The 12254-nt window shown below is 43.6% G+C and overlaps 1 protein-coding gene across 1 annotated transcript; it reads right to left on the bottom strand.

Annotated features, from left to right (window-relative positions):
* Positions 1-1940: 1940 nt before the first annotated feature.
* On the bottom strand, positions 1941-2819 carry LOC148149034 (putative G protein-coupled receptor 139). Its single transcript, XM_087991750.1, has one exon. The coding sequence runs from the start codon at positions 2817-2819 to the stop codon at positions 1941-1943; it is 879 nt and encodes a 292-aa protein (XP_087847876.1).
* Positions 2820-12254: the final 9435 nt, after the last annotated feature.

Below are 12254 nucleotides of genomic sequence, written 5' to 3'. Positions count from 1 at the left end.
AAATATTCATTTAGGATCTCACCCATTGCCTGTGGTTCCATGGATTGATGACCTTGTTGATCTTTTTGAGGCCATATTCCCACCTAAGCTGCTCTTTTGCCCTCAATGTAATCATAGAAACTATTTGGTTCATCATTAACCTAATCTGCCAAGACTATCTCGTATCCCCACTTTACCCTCCAGATTTCACTCTTAAGAATGCCTTATACCCTTATTGTCTTCAAGAGATTCACTTGATCCCAGTTGCCTATATCTGATACATGGCTTCTTCTCATTCTTGACTAGAGCCTCAATATCTCTGTTTATCTATTGTCCCTACTCCTACCAACTTTACCCTTGATTCTAACAGGATCATACTGCCTCTGAACTCTCGTTATCTCACTTTTGGAAGCCTCCCACTTGCCAGTTGTCACTTTAACTGCAAATAGTCTACTCCAATCTGCTTTTGAAAGTTCCTGTGCTATGCCATCAATGTTGGCCTTACTCCAATTTAGAACTTTAACTTTTATACAAGGCCTATCATTTCCTGTAACTATTTTAAGACAAATAGAATTATGGGGAGCCAAAGTTGTAATCAGAGCTAAGATCTTACTATTGTGTCTTGCACGACACCATCACTCACCAGTCATGAAGCCAATGATAGAGCCAGTTGTAGGTGATGGCTCTGTTATAATTATTATTCTTTCTAAATCATGTTAATGGCATTCAAAAATACAGTCTTAAACTCAGTTGGTCTTGTACAATTAGACAAAAATCAACATGACATATATTGAGCAAGAATCATTATTGAAAAATTGAAGTGGAAATTTACATAAAATCCCCCAAACAATAATGGGCCAAGTGTGAAGAACAAAATTGATGCCAAAATTGGAGCCAAGAAGATTGCCTCAGAATATGATGGGATCTTGATCAGATGGACCAATGGGCCGAGAAATGGCAGATGGTGTTTAACTTAGATAAATGTGAGGTGCTGCATTTTTGAAAGGCAAATCAGGGTAGGACATATACAATTAATGGTAAGATCCTGGGGAGAGTTGATTAACAAAGAGATCTTGAAGTACAGGTTCATAGTTCCTTGAAAGTGGAGTCGCGGGGAGATAGGATAGTGAAGAACTATCTCCCTTCGCATGCTTTCCTTTATTGGTCAGACCATTGAGTACAGGAGTTGGGAGGGCATGTTGCTGCTGTACAGGACATTGGTTAGGCCACTTTTGGAATATTGTGTGCAATACTGAAACATTGTCTCCCTGCTAACTTGCTATCCTGAAACTTGAAAGGGTTCAGAAAGGATTTCCAAAGATGTTTCCAGGTTTGGAGGGTTTGAACTACAGGGAGAGGTTGAATAGGCTGTGGCTGTTTTCCCTGAAACATCAGAGACTGAGATGTGACCTGATGGAGGTTTGTAAAATCATGGAGGACATGGATAGGGTCTTTTCCTTTGGGTGGGGGAGTCCAGAGATAAAGGGGATATGTTTAAGGTGAGAGGGGAAAGATTTAAAAGAGACTTTAGGAGCAATGTTTTCACACAGAGTATGGTGTGTGTGTGGAATGAGTTGCCAGAGGAAACAGTGAAGACATTATAACAATTATAACATTATATAAGGCATCTGGATGGGTCAATGAATAGGAAGGGTTTAGAGGAATGTGGGCCAAGTGCTGGCAAAGGGGATTAGATTAATTTAGGATATCTGGTTGGCATGGATGAGTTGGACCAATAGGTTTGCTTCCATGCTCTACATCTCCATGGCTCTATGACTCGATGAACAAGATAGGCATGGATCTTCATTGAGCAGGAGCAGATGTCCTCACAGCACACTTGTGTTAAATCATTTGTTCACACAATTTAAGGAATAATCTGATTCTCCATTTTAAATCTCTTTGCACGCACCTATACAACAGCAGTTGATTGGAGAATAATAATATTCCTTTCCGGACTGTACTTACATTGACCAGCTTTGTTCCCGTTGTTTAATGGAATTCTGGATGGTGATGAAGGGATATTTCACAGTATTCAGCATCTCCTCTCTGAACTTGCTCTGTGTGACTGCGTAAATAAATGTGTTGTTGCAGGAGCTGGATAACTGAAGCATTGCTCCTATGAGATCTCCCACCCAATAACCATCTGATGTTAATGTATACCACCCATTAAGTCGCTGAATCGCGAGAATTATGACACGAGTGATCCATAACAGGATAAAACTGCCCGATATGGCAAAGAGCAAAATGATGGATCGTCTTCGATTCTTCATTTCTGGATCATTCGGCTTATCCCCGTTTTGTTGTCCTCTCAGCTTCCTGCGGACTGCACTAGCCAGAAGGATGTGTCTGACTGTGACAGCATTAAGCAGCAGGATCAGGAAGAAAGGGAGCACTGGAGTTAAAATACGATCCCCCCAGTCAAAAGCTATCCATGCAGGGTACTGCATGTATTTATGGGTAAATTTGCAAAAGTATGGTTCATACTTAAAATATAGTGGGATTTTGTTTAATAAACTCAGTAAACTGACAGTTGTGATAATGACAGCTGCATTTCTCTGAGTGCAGAATTTTCTCTTCAGTTTCTGGAAACAAATAGCCACCATTCGGTCAAAGGTGAAGGTGACTGTGAGCCAGACTGAGCTACTTACAGCTGTGGAACCAATGACGTCTCTGATGCTACAACCAGGAGGGTAGGAGAAGAATACAATGCGTAGATATGAGCGATTCATCTTGTCCAGTATGACCTGAATAAGGACAACCAGCAGATCTGCTACAGCCATAGCGATCAGGTACCAAGTGACACCTTTAGAAAGACCACACTTCCCTCGTGACAGTGTCATGATTGCGATTAGGTTAGCTGTAAATGTAAAAAAAGAAGGTGACACCAAATTGTAGACTGAAAATGTGTGCAAGTAGTGTAAGAGTTATAACGTTACAATTTTACAGCTGACTTTGTGGGGATTTTGTCTGAGTGAATCAACAGGTAAGTTTCTTAATGTGCAAAATTAAAAAACTTATTTTGAGGGAAGTGCAAGTTATGTCAGGGTTTTTGCAAGAATTCTTGATGTGTGGCCCTGTGTCTTTTCCCTCCAAATCTTACGAAATGTACCTTATCAATGTCCCACCCCAATCCTAGGGCATCCCTCATATTCAAATCTCTCCCTTACTTACCATGTGCTCTTCCCAGATAAATGTGTCACTCACTGGATATCCACAGAATGATTTATATTTCTTGTGCTGATGGCAAATTTAAAATCCCACAGTGTACCTGGGCAAGCACTGTGAGACCTGAGCTGACCTGCATGGTGACTGAGAAATTGGTTTGCCCAGACATGGGCAAATGGGTACTCCAGTTTGTGGGCAGGTACCTGGAGCTCCTACTGGATTTGGGGATTCAGACACAGGATATCTTCTTCACCTACAAACACCAACAGCGGAAGGCATGACAGCAATCCATGTCAGCCTTTTCTGAGTTTGCCACTGAGGTCAGTGGCAGTGCAGGGAGTTGGTTCTTTTCCACTCTGCCAGCGTGCGCCATTTTTATTCCTCGACCCGTCCGCTGCTTCATTTAATGGTCCAATCCTACCACACTGTTGCTTGGCTGCATTATTTTCCCTCACTCACTCTCAGCACCCCCCTTACTCCCAACATCACTTGCCCTTGGCACGGCCTCCTCACTTACTCGAGTCACCTTCCCACCTCCACCAAATGTCACAGCTGTCCCACCCACTTTCAGCTCCCTTCATCCCTTCCTCTCTCTCACTCCAGGAGGAAAACAGCCGTCAATAGGGCAAAAACACATCATGGCAGGTGGTGGGCTGCCAGACATTCAACTCCTCATCCCCCTGTGAGGCTAAGACCCTGACCATCTGACTGATCATTCCAAGCCTCTGGACTAGTATCAGAGGCTGCCCTTGATTTACTCTGTGAGTGAAGTCTATCTCATTTGTCTTGACTGAAGATGCTGACACCCATGACAAACCTTCTGCCTTTGTGTCTGAGCTCAACGGCAAGGCAAGGCAATCGGAATCAGGGGATGCTACAAACGTTCACTCGCTGAATGAGGGCAGCTCCAACAACAGTCAAGAATCCCAACACCATTCAGGACGATGCAGCCCGTGTGATTGGCACTTCATCCACTTCCTTCTGCACTGACTCCATTGGCAGAGGGACGGCAGTGTGTACCATCTACAGATGGATTATAATAACTCACCAAGACCCCTCAGACAGCACCAAGGGTGATGATAGTGTCACCTACAATTTTCCCTCCAAGCCATAACTATCCCGACGTGGATCTAATTCGCTTTTCTTTCTCTGTCACAATCCTGGAAATCCATTCCTCCATAATCTGCACAGGCTCAGCAGATCAGGAAGGCAGCTCAACACCACCTTCTCAAGAATGGTTAGAGATGGGCAATAAACACTGGTCCAGTCAGTGACCTGTCACATCCTCATAAAGAATATTTAAAAATACAGTGATCCTTCACAGGGTGTGAGGAGCTTCAGGATGTTCTGATGGTGTAAAAGGCCTGACATAGTCCATTCCTGAGGGCAATTCTTTGGTGTGAGAGAGCACACGTTCCATTGCAGTGAAGGTGCATCTCCCCACTTTGCTTCAATGCACAAAACAACATCCAAATACAATGTTTCCTCACTGAAGCCTGGAAATAAATGGAACAGTTCTGAAAATTAATAAATACATCCTGATGTAGGATTTAGTTGCAGAAATAGAGTAAAGTAAATAAAATAAGATATTTATCTGAGCAAACTAACCCCAGTTAGCTGCATGTTAGACTTGGTGAAGAGACTATGACTAAAATAAGGATAAATATCACGGAATGTTAATGATCGATAGCATTTGAAATAAAACTGTAAATGTATGAGGCTGCAACAAATACTGCACCAACAGGTTACATTATCAGAGCATACAAACCAACAACAGTTATAATAACTCACACAGAACTCCAGTGACCCCAAGGATGGGATAGAAAATGGGTTCAATATCAATGAGCAGAAACATTAGATCCACCAGATTCATGTTGAGTGGTGAATTTGAGTGTCCTTCAGCATCAAACAGGTTTCATTAACACTCTGAGCTCATTCAGTCAATGAAGCCATTTATGAATCCAGGTGAGTGACACTCACTGAGCCCAGGAGGCTTATGTAACCGTTGTAATTAGTTCCAGCCACTGGAGCAAACAGATTACATCACTGAGTATAATGTATAGCGGTGAAGAAAAACAGAATTGATTTACTTACACTTGATAAGTCACAGCCGAAGCACTGGAGTAGAAACATTAAAATTATAGAACTGGAGGCAGGAAAATGGCCACTGAACTTCTCAGACCTGCCCTGGCTCCTGTCAGAATGATCCACTCATACCCATTTCTCTCTCTCCTTTCCCCATATCCTTGTCCCTTTGAGAAACATTTCATGGATTCCCCTTCCTGTTGGATGCTGCAAACTCTAACAACTCCAGTCCAAAAATGTGCAGGTTGGCGGATTGGCCATGCTAAATTGCCCATAGTTCCCAGGGCTTGCAGGCGAGATTGGTTAGCCTTGGGAAAGGCAAAGCTACAGGGATAGAGTTGAGGGTGGGTCAATGTGAACTTGATGGGCTGAATGGCCTGCTTCCACATTGTCCATGTGTGTTCATCTGTGCGTTAGCACGGGAGCAAGATGTTTCATTAAAATGGTAAACAAACAGAAGATCAGGATTATTCTTGTGGACAAAGCAGCAATGTTCCTCAAATCAGTTCCCAGTCTGTGTTTAGTCTCATTAATGTAGACGAGTCCACACTGTGAGCAGCAAAATCAGTAGATTAGATGGAAAAAAGTACAAGGGAAACTGCTGTTCACTGGAATGGTATGCTCTGGACCCCGGGCTGTGAGGAGGGAGGGGATCGAGAGCAAGTATTACACCTTCTGCAATTACCTGTGAAGATACACTGTGGGTTCCTTATGAGTTGGTACTCCAACCTGATCTTACATAGGGGAACACTAAATTTCTGTCCAGCTTTCCCATAAATTACCACACTCTCGGGTAACAGGTCAGAAAGAGTGCAAATATGTTCATCTCTTACTATTAGAGACTGATTAGATCCTGTATCTCTCAAAATTTTAACTTCTTTTCCTTTAACCCCTGCCCCCACCCCGTTCTTTCTGAGTAAACGTTAGCCACAGAAGCGAAGTCATACTAACGCCATACCCAGCCCCTACCTCGGATATGCACTCTGCTATAGCTCCTTGACTTTTCTTGGGGTTTCCTTTGCTTCTTTCACTAATGCCATTGTCTTTTACCACATCTTTTCCCACAGTGCCTTTCTTTAACGACCAACACTGTGACTTTACGTGGTCCACTTTACCAGACGAGAAGTACCTGAGGCTTTTCACCTCCCTTTCACCCTCTTGGGCTTCTTTTTTATCCTGTGGTAAACTATTAACAGTGCGCTCGGCTCTTTGTTTTGTTGTGTAGGATCTCCCTTTCTCCCAATTTCTATTCCTCACCTGATGAATTTCTTGCTGGAAGCTAACTTTTGCCTTATGTACCAATGCATATTCATGTGTTATCTCTGCTGCTCTTCTCACTTCTTGAACTTGCTGTTCATCCACATAAATGAGTTTTAAAACTCCTCCAGCAGAATAATTTCTTTTAGAGCCTCATAGGTGTAGTCTATTTTTAAGGCCCACAACCAGCTATCAAAATTACTAGGTTTAATTCTTTCAAACTCAACATGAGTCTGACCTGGTTCCTTCTTTATGTTTCTGAGCTGCTTGTGTACACGGTCCTGGTACCAATTCATAAGCACTCAAATAGCTTGTTTGACATCTTCATAATCCCTTGACCCCTCATCTGACAATGCTGCAAATATCTCATTAACTTTACCTTCCAGCTGAATCTGAACTAACATTATCTGAACATTACTTCTCTGACAACTCCATCTGCTTAGCCAATTTTTCAAATGAAATAAAGAAGTATTCAATACCTTTTTCATCAAAATGAGGCAATGTTATAATGTATTTGTGTCAATCACTCACCTCTCTCTTCATCTCCTTCCTGTAAACTGGACTTTCCTGACTAGTTTGCAACTTCTGAAGTTCAAATCCTCTCTCCTTCTCTTTCTTGTCTTTCTTTCTCTCTCACTTTCTTCTCGCTCTTTGTTCAGCTGAGAACCTTCTCTCTCTCTTTCCTTTCTCTCTCTTTCTTTTCTCATTGCTCTTCTTTCCTTTTCTTTATCTTCTAACTCCATTTGCCTCAATTGCAATTTAATTTTCAAGCTCTACTGCACTTGCCTGTTTTTCTAACACACCTAGGTGTTTGAAAACTCCATTACAATTTCAGCTTTTCTTTTCTCCCCGGTTGGACCCAATTCTAACCTATTTGCTTATTCTAAAAGTAAGGCTTTTTTTTTGTCTTTCTAAACTTTCTTGGCAAACTTGAGAATCATTTTCAAACTCCAGAACCTCTTCAGCAATTTTAAGAGCCATTTCTCTCACTTCTAATTTAACCAACCACAAATAACTGAGATTAAACAAATTGTCTCATCTACATTTTATTTAAAGATCTAGGGCACTAATTGGTAAGTGCTTAAATCTGCTGAGATCTTTCCTTCCCCAAATCTATTCAAATCTGTCCAAATCTCAGACTGGATCTGTCTAAACCTGTCTAAATCCCGGATGAGCCCCCAAACTGTTATGACATAGAACATAGAGAACATAGAACAGTACAGCACAGAACAGGCCCTTCAGCCCACGATGTTGTGCCGACCACTGATCCTTATGTATGCACCCTCAAATTTCTGTGACCATATGCATGTCCAGGAGTCTCTTAAATGTCCCCAATGACCCTGCCTCCACAACTGCTGCTGACAATGCATTCCATGCTCTCTCAACTCTCTGTGTAAAGAACCCGCCTCTGACATCTCCTCTATACTTTCCTCCAACTAGCTTAAAACTATGACCCCTCGTGTTAGTCATTTCTACCCTGGGAAATAGTCTCTGGCTATCAACTCTATCTATGCCTCGCATTACCTTGCATACCTCAATTAGGTCCGCTCTCCTCCTCCTTTTCTCCAATGAAAAAAATCCGAGCTCAGTCAACCTCTCCTCATAAGATAAGCCCTCCAGTCCAGGCAGCATCCTGGTAAACCTCTTCTGAACCCTCTCCAAAGCATCCACATCTTTCTTATAATAGGGCGACCAGAACTGGACGCAGTATTCCAAGTGCGGTCTAACCAAAGTTTTATAGAGCTGCAACAAGATCCCACGACTCTTAAACTCAATCCCCCTGTTAATGAAAGCCAATACACCATATGCTTTCTTAACAACCCTGTCCACTTGGGTGGCCATTTTAAGGGATCTATATACCTGCACCCCAAGATCCCTCTGCTCCTCCACACTGCCAAGAATCCTATCCTTAATCCTGTACTCAGCTTTCAAATTCGACCTTCCAAAATGCATCACCTCACATTTATCCAAGTTGAACTCCATCTGCCACCTCTCAGCCCATCTCTGCATCCTGTCAATATCTCGCTGCAGCCTACAACAGCCCTCTATACTGTCAATGACACTTCCAACCTTTGTGTCATCTGCAAACTTGCTGACCCATCCTTCAATCCCCTCATCCAAGTCATTACTAAAAAATACAAACAATAGAGGCCCAAGGACAGAGCCCTGTGGAACACCACTCACCACTGACTTCCAGGCAGAATATTTTCCTTCTACTACCACCCGCTGTCTTCTGTTGGCCAGCTAATTCTGTATCCAGACAGCTATGTTCCCCTGAATCCCACTCCTCCTGACCTTCTGAATAAGCCTACCATGGGGAACCTTATCAAATGCCTTGCTGAAGTCCATATACACCACATCCACAGCTCGACCCTCATCAACTTTTCTAGTCACACCCTCAAAGAACTCGATAAGGTTTGTGAGGCATGACCTGCCCCCCACAAAGCCGTGTTGACTGCATTTAATCAAGCCATGCTCTTCCAGATGGTCATAAATCCTATCCCTCAGAATCCTTTCTAACCTTGCAGATGACAGACGTGAGACATACTGGTCTGTAATTGCCGGGGATTTCCCTATTTCCTTTCTTGAAAGAGGAATTACATTTACCTCTCTCCAGTCCTCAGGTACGACTCCAGTGGAGAGCGAGGATGCAAAGATCTTTGCAAGTGACAAGCAATTGCATTTCTCGTTTCCCAAAGCAGCCGAGGGCAAATCTGGTCCAGGCCTGGTGACTTGTCAATCTTAATGTTTGACAAAATTTTCAGCACATCAGATTCCACAAGTTCGTTTCTTTCGTAAAGACAGAAGCAAAAAACACATTTAGGGCTTCCCCTACCTCCTCAGACTCCACACACAAATTCCCTATGCTATCCCTGATCGGCCCTACTCTTTCTTTGACCATTCTCTTATTCCTCACATAAGTGTAAAATGCCTTTGTGTTCTCCCTAATCCGTTCTGCCAAGCCTTTCTCGTGCCCCCTCCTGGCTCTCCTCAGACCATTTTTAAGCTCCTTCCTTGCCTGCCTGTAATCCTCTAGAGCTGAGCTTGACCCTAGCTTCCTCTACCTTATGTAAGCTACCTTTTTCCTTTTGACGAGAAGCTCCACCGCTCTCGTCATCCAAGGTTCCTTTATCTTACCACTTCTTGCCTGTCTCAGACAGATATATTTATTCATCACTTGCAACAACTGTTCCTTAAACAGTCTCCACATGTCTATAGTGCCTTTACCAAGGAACAATTGCTCCCAATCCATTCTTCCTAACTCATGTCTAATCGCATCATAGTTTCCTCTTCCCCAATTAAATATCCTTCCGTTTTGCCTAATCCTCTCCTTCTCCATAGATATGTCGAATGTGAGGCAGTTGTGGTCACTATCACCAAAATGCTCTCCCACCACAAGATCTGGTACCTGCCCCGGCTCGTTTCTGAGCACTAAATCTAGAATGGCCTCTCCCCTCGTCGGCCTGACAGTGTACTGAGTTAGGAAACCCTCCTGAACACATCTTATAAAAACAGCTCCATTCAAATCTTTTGTTCAAAGGAGGTTCCAATCAATATTGGGAAAGTTAAAGTCACCCATTACAACAACCCTACTACGCCCACACTTTTCCAAAATCTGCCGAGCTATGCTTTCTTCCATCTCCCTGCTGCTATTGGGGGGCCTCTAATAAACCCCTAAAGAGGTGACTGCTCCCTTGCTGTTCCTAATTCCCACCCATACTGACTCGGTAGGCAGATCTTCCTCGACAATGGAAGCTTCTGTAGCTGTGATACCCTCTCTGATTAGTAGTGCTACACCCCCTCCTCTTTTTCCCCCCCTCCTTATTCTTTTTAAATGCTCTAAACCCTGGAATATCCAGCAACCATTCCTGCCCCTGAGAAGCCCTGTTATGGCCACAACCTCATAGCACCAGGTACTGATCCATGCCTCTAAGTTCATCACTATTATTCCTGATACTCCTTGCGTTAAAGCAAACACACTTTAACTGATACCTTGATTCCTTGCCAGGAAAAGCCTTCCCACTAGCTGGTCTACCTCTTGCTATTGCCTCATCTGCATCAACTCTCACCTCCGGTATACAGCTCAGGTTCCCACCCCCCTACCATACTAGTTTAAACCCTCTCAAACTTCCACCCAGGACATTGGTCCCCTTCCAGTTCAGATGCAACCTGTCCCTCTTGTACAGGTCCCACCTTCCCCGGAAGGCATCCCAATTATCTACATATCTGAACCCTCCCTCCTACACCAGCTGCGCGGCCACGTGTAAAGCTGCGCCAGCTCCCTGTTCCTCACCTCGCTATCTCGTGGCACCGGTAGTAAACTAGAGAACACTACTCTGTTTGTCCTGCTTTGCAGCTTCCATCCTAACTCCCTGAAATCACTGTTTATATCCTCGATCCTTTTCCTGGCTATATCATTAGTGCCAATATGTAACAAGATTTCTGGCTGTTCGCCCTCCCCTTTTAGAACCTTATACACCCGATCGGAGACGTCCCGGACCCTGGCACCAGGGAGCCAACATACCTTCCGGGAATCCCGATCCTGACCACAAAATCTCCTGTCGATTCCCCTAACTATCGAGTCCCCTACCACGAGTACTTTTCTATTCTGCCCCCTTCCCTTCTTTGCCACAGTATCAGGCTCAGTGCCAGAGAACTGACTGCTATAGCTTTCCTCTGGTAGGTCATCCACCCCAGCAGTATCCAAAATGGTATACTTATTGCTGAGGGGAATGTCCACAGGGGATCTCTGCACTGTCTGTGTGTCCCCTTTCCTCCCCCTAACTGTAATCCATTTATCCTTGTCCTGAGCCTTAGGGGTGACCAACTCCCGGTAACTGCTCTCAATTACCCCCTCAGCCTCCCGAATGATCCGTAGTTCATCCAGCTCCAGCTCCAATTCCCTAACACAGTTTTCAAGGAGCTGGAGTTGGGTGCACTTCCCACAGATGTAGCCAGCGGAGACATGTGTCATGTCTCTCACCTGCCACATTCTGCAGGAGGAGCAAGCAACTGCCCTAGCATCCATATCTGACTTATCTGAACACGCACTCAGTACTAAAGTAGAAAGCTTAGTTCAAGTTGCTATAAAATCAATAACAAACTTATATTCAATAGAGGAAGTTTAGAATGAACCTTACCTTATTAACTAGGTTAGAGGAGGAGGGCGGGTGGGAGACTTTACAGTTGTAGAGCCTCGGGTTTAGCTGCCTTACTGATATATATGGTCACTGCTTTCCTTCCCGGCTGCCCCGTTGGTCCTCGTCACTTCCCCCGCTGCTCCCGCTCCTTCTGTAAAAGGGAAAACACCGCTGTCCGCTACCAGTAAGTAATTTTTTAGAAAACTGTCTTACCTTAGCTGCAGTCTCCCCGGTTCGTCTTACCCCCCGCTGCTGCTCGCACTCAAAATGACGTGGTGTTGAACCTTTTTGTTAATTAAACCAACACCTAGAAAAGCCCACTTCACTTCGTAATCTGTTAAAATATGAGTGACAGAGAACTCCCAAATTCCATTTGGGAATATCAATTTATTCTTTAACAATAACAATGAACAATAACTAATTCACATTCTAAACCTCCTTTCTCTGAAATGTTTATTAACAATATACTGTTCCAATTAAAATCCATATTAAAATTACATCAACTTAATTTCAAAACCACACAGAAACTGTCATCTTTGGTGTCTTAATTCTTTCGGCTGAAGATGTCCCTGGGTCATCTTCTGTCTTTCACTGAAAAGGTGTTTAAATGATAAAGGAACCCTTTAC

The sequence above is a fragment of the Chiloscyllium plagiosum genome, unplaced genomic scaffold (assembly GCF_037043375.1).
Source record: "Chiloscyllium plagiosum isolate Xiang-an unplaced genomic scaffold, Cpla_swu_hap1 HiC_scaffold_10, whole genome shotgun sequence".
In the NCBI taxonomy this organism is placed as follows: Eukaryota; Metazoa; Chordata; class Chondrichthyes; order Orectolobiformes; family Hemiscylliidae; genus Chiloscyllium; species Chiloscyllium plagiosum.
The sequence above is the reverse complement of the archived record's forward strand: the minus strand, read 5'-3'. Positions and strand labels throughout refer to the sequence as shown.

Coding starts and splice junctions, on each gene's coding strand:
- LOC148149034 (XM_087991750.1), bottom strand. CDS start 2,819: ATGACACTGTCACGAGGGAAGTGTGGTCTTTCTAAAGGTGTCACTTGG.